The 8,019-nt window shown below is 42.8% G+C and overlaps 1 protein-coding gene across 1 annotated transcript in view; it reads right to left on the bottom strand.

The window, feature by feature from the left end:
• The window catches only part of FMN1 (formin 1), a 338,627-nt gene that overhangs the window by 271,039 nt on the left and 59,569 nt on the right, over nt 1–8,019 (bottom strand). The window contains exon 3 of the mRNA XM_004712678.2: nt 3,279–3,340. Within this exon, the coding sequence (XP_004712735.1) occupies nt 3,279–3,340 (62 nt within the window). The remainder of the gene's footprint in view (nt 1–3,278; nt 3,341–8,019) is intronic.

Here is an 8,019-nt window from a genome sequence, read left to right as displayed (position 1 = left end):
ATGTACAAATGTGCTTGACATGATGGATGGATGGATGGATGGATAGTGATAAGAGCTGTACAAGTCCCCAATAAAATGATTTGGGAAAAAATATGCAATTTTTACCACTTGTTGCCATAGATAGGCAGAGTCATAGTAAGTGCTTTTTGCTTCTTTGTTTTATAAATTGATGGGTTCTGATAGGTTGGTATTAATACTAATCAAATTGGCTTATGTTTTGTGCTTTTAAATCACAGCCAGTGGACAGTGCTAATTGAAGCATAGAGAAGCCTGGTAAGTGCCATGGCCCAGAGTGGGAGCAATGGGGGCTGAGTGAAGAGGTCCCCAGTGGTTCAGCATTAGGATGTGGATGAGACAGGAAAACAAGACCAGACTTTTACACACACTGGAAATCCAGAGTGATCTTGTATCTGAATCTCTAGAGGTTAAAATATGTACTTCTAATTCCATTTCTAAAAGGTTACATTGGCCAAACAAGACACGTCTCTATGTCAAAGGTAAGAGTTACCAGTTTCCTACTGAGACTAATCAGTCTGGGCCAGTTCCAAATGAGAGCTAACTGTACCAAATTGAGGAAGTTTCATATAAATCCCCCTGCTCCAAAATATATCATAAGTTTTAGCAACTAAGTATCAGTCATAAAAGCCCCCCATTTCAAAGTTCGCTATCAAAAGAAACAGACAACTGTTTAGAGCATGCAATTCTCTTGGAGTGACAACGCTGGAGAAAGAAAGGCATCACCGAGAACACTTTCACTCTTATGGACCCCAATCGCACCTCAAACTCAAAGACCCATTGCCACGAATCCTGTTCCAACTCCCAGCAACCTTGAAGGACAAAGCAAAACTGCCCCTATGGGTTTTCAGGGGGTTTCAATCTTTAAAGAGGAAAAATCCTCATCTCCCTCCCTCCGAGTGGCCAGCAGTTTTAAAGTGCCGGATCTCTGGTTTAGCAAGCCAACCCAGAACTCACTGCTGGGCCAGGACTCCTCCTCACACCGGCGCCCAACTCATGTTCTAAATGTGGTCCACTGCCCCCCATCATTTTCTCAGCTCCTCTCTTCTTGGTTAGAAAAGTAAACTCACAGGGCTTTGGTGGAGATGGTACAAGACAATCTAGGTAATAGGGCTAGAAAAGTGACTAGAATGTGAACATTGTTAGTTACCTATTGTTACTGCAAATATAAGTTCAGCGGTCCAAGCCCATGTTGACAAATTGGAAAAAGGTATGGACACACTTACAACTTAGCTGTTATAGAAAACTGCTTGCGGAAACATTTCTGTACCTACCCTCTTTAATAATCTGCAGAATCCTGGTGGCACTGGGAGGTAGGTGCTGTCCTAAAAAGTGTAAGCTCTCTAGTTGAAACCCCAGAGTCACTCTGCAGAAGGGAGCTAACGCTGTCTCCTCCCATAAAGACTGCCTCTCAGGAACCCTATGGAACAGTTCTACTGGGCCCTATAATGCCATTAGGAATCAGAGTTGGCGGCAGTGGGTTTTTTGTTTTGTTTTATCTCCCCAGTCTGCCTCTTAAATTATTCCCTAGCAATGCAGTCCCCTATGGGATAGCTGAGAATCATTTACACTTCAGCACAAAGACAAAGAAAGAGAAGCTTGTGTGGGGCATTCATTTTACAATATGAATGTAAAGGCTCCACCTCTCGTTACAGAAGTACTTTCCCACTTTTTTGTTTCTTTTTTGGATGGACTCATTCCCTATTTCTACCTACCTAAGGCAGCCTGAGTGGGTGTGTACCTGGAAACCACACTTGATACCACACTACTTGTAATGACTTCATATATAATCCAGCAGAGAACATCCTGTTGTCAACTTGAGACTTAAGAGTGAAGGGGTACAGGTTAGCCTGTCAATCAGGTCACAGCTTGATGACTTCAATTGGAGTCACTAAGGAGACAAATAGCTCACTGGAGGTGGGACCCACACTCACTCCCCATGACACATTCCTCTTTACAAAATACATGGAGCCACGCTAGAGCCCTGGATCTGAAGGAGCCACATGGAGACCCCGGTCAGCACTGAGATGCTTCTACTGCCATGAGATCCACAAGACTTTCCACCCACTGGCCTGGGATCTTCCTGCATTTGGTGTCATTGCCTGAGTTGCATGAGCCTGCAGAGAAATTTAGAGATTGGTATTGGACAGATGGGCTAATACTGGACTTCTGGACTGAGCTGGGATGTTTTCTTAATGTACAATTACTCTGATATAAAGTTCTCTCTTACACACATACGAGTGTCTATGCATTTGTTTCTCTAGTCAACCCAGACTAACACAAATGTCTGATCCAAAAAATTTATTAAAACAATAAGGAATGGGGTAAACATTTTAAAAAATGGAAAGATGTGTTTAAATTTTCCGCTGGTCTTTTCTTAAAGTGTGAGGTCACCTGGGATAGACATCAGTCAACCAGATGCAAGGCCTGATTTGATCACTCACTTATTAGAAGTTAAGGCTCTGCAGGTGCTGTCACGGTCACAGCAAGCAAACCCCAAACACAAGGGAATGGCAGCTAGATGGCAGGCCAACGGAATGATCCTTCAGTGTAGGGGCTTCATTCACAAAGGAGGGGCCTGCTGGAAATTTCCAGGCACTGGAAGGGGGATACTGAATGGCTCAGGACAACATATCCCCTTACTGGGATCCTTTCCTGTAAGGGCGTCAACCTCTGTGGCATCAAACTGCAGGAGTGTGTTAAGAGATGCCAGCATGAACAGGGGTCAGCCGCACCACGTACAGGGCGTCATGCTTGGTAAAGTGGAGGGTCAGAAAAAGAAGCCCCTTTAATCCTACTTGTATTTATCAGCCAGGCTGGCATAATAAACTATATCACAGGGTGACTGCAATAATGAACCCAAACATAAGCTGTGAGGTGACCCAGGACCGGGCAGTGTTTCGTTCCATTGTACATCACAAACAAGTTGGCAGCATTTAACAACAACAACATATGAAAAGCAACTCTAATTTCATACAATTAGCTAAGCCTAAGCACTTGCCCTCTCATCTGTTTGAAAAATGAAATAATCGCTTTCCCAACCACATCATTTCCCCAACCAAAGCAAGTGCATTTGTGGAATTTTTCAAAATGAGGCAGACCAGTCCAATGAAAGCCGAGTCCAAGGCTCTCGGCCCCATGGGCAGGTGCAAGTCGCAGACGCGGTCTAGTTACAAACATCCACAGGAAGGAGTGTATTCACTCAGCACAAGGGGAAGCTCGCAGTCTCACATAGCCAGATCACCAAAATCAAAGAGATATACCTGCAAGTTTTCAATTTCTTCTTTGTGTTCCCTCTTCAAGTGTAAAATAGCAGCCTGGTATTCTGGAAGAGAATGAGAGCAGCCGGTTACAAAGAAGCACACATTTCCACACACACTTTAAGCGCGTCTCTCCGAGATTGGCCAGGCCTTCCTGCAAGTACACCGAGTATGTGAATGCTGCCGTTAGCCATTCCCTGAATGGGAGATGTTGAAAATGGGGGTGAAAGGCTCAGAAGAGAAGCAAGCACGCCTTGTTTTTTCAGAAAACCCTGCTTTATGATAAGCCTCAAATTAAGCAGACAGGAGAGGGTTTAAAAAAGGAAAGGAAAAAACCAAGTGTGACGGGTGTGCCACATAGAGACTGGATCACATGTTTGTCTTCAAGGAGGAGATGGACTAACGGCCCAGAGAGAACAAAGACAGATGTGCTAAGAGCAGATACAGAGGAAATAAAAAGCAAACCTTCTATGTGAGATCACAGCTCTCTATATTTAACTCTGCTTCCATGCCCATATATATCTTCGTTTGAACAGCAAGCTACAAAAGTACACAGGACTAAGTTTGAATCTTCACACAGTCAAGGCCATTTGTCGTTGTGATGAGAGACTCTAGGGTGAGTTGAGGCTGAAGCAGAACAAGGATAAATTTGGGGTCCAATTTTAGTTTGAATCAAAGAATGTTTATTCCAACCTAAGGCCCAAGTGTACACAAGGTCTCCAGCCAGCCACAAGAGCTATCCTCCCACTGGTTAAGCAGGAAATAGTTTAATATGGCTTTATTTTCAGCAGGACAGCTAAGCATGGAGGGGCCACACCACTAGTCGGGTTGTAGAAAACCACAAAGCAAAACGCTACCAGTACGTATTACTGTAGGATACCCCAGCTTTTCACAACTCTGTAGGGCACGGTATGCGTAAGAAGGCAGCTAGACCGTGTTTTTCCAAAACTGTGTGAGAAGAGGCTACTCTCTTCAGGTGGATTTCAGAAAGCAGGCACGGATGCTCAGATTCCAATTCAATAGTGGATGACCCAAAGCTCCGGTCGAGTCATCGGAAGAAAGGCATATGTACCGCTCCTGGTGACCTGAACTAGCCCCACTACTGCTTCTGTGGGGAGTGTGCTTCCCGGAGCTGGAAATCCACCAGCAAACCATCTCTGGGATCAAACCAGTCCTCACCTTCTCTCCCCAGCCACTACTATCTTTCCTTCGGACACCTGCAACCCCTCCCCATACCCCATTCAAACAAACACACACACACAAATACCACAGATCAAAGCAAACCCATGGAAAGTGATCCCAACACTTAGAACTGTCTCAGAGGGTTTCCAAGCCTGCAAATCTCTATGGAAACAGATTGCCACACCTTTCTGCCCCGGAGCAGCGGTGGGTTTGAACAGCTGGCCTTTTGGTTAGGCGGCCTGACTCCTTCGGATCACAGCTCACGTGAGCAGCCTGCTCTCAGTCTTACCCACGTCCCTAAGCCGTTCTCCTTGCAGCTGCCTGGACCATCTGTGAAAGACATGAACCGAATCACCTCATGCCTGGCTTTTCCACAGCATTTAGACTGAAATCAGAACTGCCCCCTGCAGGTCACCAAGGCTCTTCACAACCCGTTTCCCATGTGCCTCGCCTCTGTTACATCAGACAACTCTTTTCTCTCGCTCATCACACTCCACGCCCACAGGCTTCCTTGCTGTTTCCTAATGTCGCTACCTAAAAGCCTTTGCTATTATAGGAGAGAATAAGAAAAGACTGTCTGTATTGAAGAAATATGATAATTAGGTATTAGTCTAAGCACTTCAGATGTTATTAGTTCATTTTATTCCCCCCCAAATTTTTAAATAAATTCTATCATTTTTGTCATTGCAAATAAGGAAACTAATTAATAGAGAGGTTAGGGAGTTGTCCAAGAAAATAGAATGGATTGCATAGCTAGAAAATATGCAAAATGGAGGTGGGACTTGTTCAATGCCGATCTAGACTTCAATATTGCTCTGAGAAATTAGTTGCCATAGATATTGCAGGCTAGGTTATTCCACTAACCATTCCATTGAAAAGAACTAAACTTTGGGTGGATGGATGGATTGATATAACCGTATTACATGAATTAAGAGTTGTTCACAAGACAACGCTGCATTGCTAAAGAAAAGCCTAAATCAAAGAGGAAGCCCAGGAACGTCTCAGGATTGAAGCTGCTTTGCCATCAGGGCTTGTGGCACACACGAGGTATGCTTCACAGAATAGAACAGGCAACAGGTAAAGTGTAGACCCTTCTAAAATGGGTGATCCTAGAAAATAACCTTTTTCTTATGTCTGGGTCCTAATGGGTCAGTTCCCCATAGTAAGCCTGAACCAGCAACCAATCTGCTCCAAGCACTGCTTAGAGAATGTTAAAGAAGGATGGATAGCCCTTCACTTATTGAATTTGAAAGGTTTCTTAAAGGCTGAAGAAAAAGACCCCAGAAATAAGGCCTGATTTTCAAAAACACAAGCAGCATACTAAATACGTGGATTCATATACGTAAGTATTTACTAGGTTACAATGTGTCAGAATCACCTCGATGGCAGTGAGCGGAGTACATCATTACGTAACTGCCAAACCACTGAGAACCAGGGCCAACCGAGCTGACACGTGCCCGTAATCATCACAGCTGGCATTCAGTCTCACATCACACCTGGTCCTTAATAAACAACATAGATAAAAGCCTTTTACTACCTACATAGAAGCAAGATGTTGAATAACAAGATAGCTGATATCACCAAAAATGAGGCATAGGCGTACTATGTGCTATATAATATGTTATACAATATCTTTTATATGTATATTTATAAGAGATACATCTAAAATATTAGGCTGCAGAAAAGCAAGGAAAAAAGGATCAGATTATGCAATACGTAAATGTTAACCCAGGAGAGCAGATACAACTACAATGATATTTTTAAAATTAGACATTAAAGTTTAATTATTGACAATTAAGAGAAAGATAGCTTATATTGATAAAAAGTATAATTTTGAAGTGGTCAAAACAGCTAAGTGGTTGGCTGCTAATGAAGGGTTGGCAGTTCAAATTCACCTGAAGGGGCTTTGGCAAAAGTATAATTTTCCCATAAAATAAGAAATTTAATTATATGCACTTAATATCATATGTATATATGTAAAAAATAATTAAAAGGATAGACATCTGTAATTTCAGAGGGAGACTTTTACACACCTCCTTCAGTGTCTGAAAGAACTTATACACATAAATACAAAGACACATATGTGCACACACACACACAGAAAAAGGGAAAACATAAGAGAATAATTTGAATTATTCTATTAACTAAATTGTCCGATGTACTGAACAGAGTACCCAACTACTGAAGAATAGATTTCCCCTTTTCCCAAATCCCCATGGAATAATTACAAAAACTAACTGTATGCTAAGCCATAATACAACTTTCAAAACAATTCAAATAAATGAGATAATCCAGAATATGTTCTATGGCCAGAGAGCAATTAACAGAAACACACTAATTTGTGGACAGAAAATAGCTTTATGTTTAGAAGTCAAGGGGGGAAATTTTCTACATAATTCCTGGCTCCAACAAAAAGTTGTAATTGAAATTACAAAATATTTTGAAAAGAAAGATGATAAAAGAAATGTGTGGATTCAGCTAAAGCTGTGCTAAACGAGAAGTTCATAGTCTGAAATGAACAAATTTGAGTAGTCTGAGGATTCGTGCAGAAATGTGAGGTTGCATAGTATTGAATATCAATCGGGGTGCGTCACGTAATCCCAGAAGACTGAAAGTAAAATATAATCTTGAAAGAAAAAAGGAAAAGATATTTTTCTCAGGAAATGCATAAAAAGCATTAGCTAAAGTTCAACATCCCTTGTTGGTTACAAATGAAAACCTGGCAAACCCCAAAAGATGAGGCTCTCTCCTTCATCTGGTAAATGGTGTCTCACAAAACCATCAGCATAGAGTCCAAAGCAGTCACTTTCCTATGAGTGAGCATTGTGCAAGGCACCGTGTGCCTCCACAGGGTCTCCCAGACATCCTCACGTGGACCCTTCAGCCTCTGCTAACAGTACTTGCTCCTCATGTCTAGCTCTTGATGCATCCCCTGTATTACAGTGGCCCAGGGCTCGTGTTTTCCTAATGACATCACTTGCAGCACTACTGGTTGTGGCCTAGGAAAGATCAGAGTGAGTTTCGAATGCTGGACTGAATTTCTCTACGCTCTTAACAGTCTACAAAAGACGCGTGGAATGAGGTGTCATTTAAAAATCCTATATAGGGATTTCAGGTCTGGTTAAGAAGGAGCCAGCTACCTCTCGCATAGAATATAACTACATCCCTTATGCAGAATGCACGAAATGCTGTTCTCTTAGGATGCTAGAATGGAGTAGACAGACTGGCAAAGGAGATCAAAACTCAGACTTCAAACTCTTCCGTAGTGCTCGGGCTTTACTGGCTTCTTTTGTGGCTGTCCTCCACTCCCCATGCCCTTGTCAACGTTCAGGCTCAGCAGAAGGAATAGCAGAACTGTGTACTGGGAAGGGACAGAATGAACTGGCAAAGAAGCTCTGTCTTATCCAAGAAGTTGGAAGGAAGACCCTATAGGACAGAGAGAGCAGGGAGATTCTGTTGTTTGTTTTTCTCCTGCCCCAGGCCCCAGGCAAGCCCTATTCCAAAAATAACAACTTGATGATGGTGGTGGTGGAGGTGGAGGTGGAGGTGGAGGTGGAGGTGG

The sequence above is a fragment of the Echinops telfairi genome, unplaced genomic scaffold (assembly GCF_000313985.2).
Source record: "Echinops telfairi isolate 266 unplaced genomic scaffold, ASM31398v2 ScPeMD7_18;HRSCAF=68, whole genome shotgun sequence".
Taxonomy (NCBI): domain Eukaryota; kingdom Metazoa; phylum Chordata; class Mammalia; order Afrosoricida; family Tenrecidae; genus Echinops; species Echinops telfairi.
The sequence above is the reverse complement of the archived record's forward strand: the minus strand, read 5'-3'. Positions and strand labels throughout refer to the sequence as shown.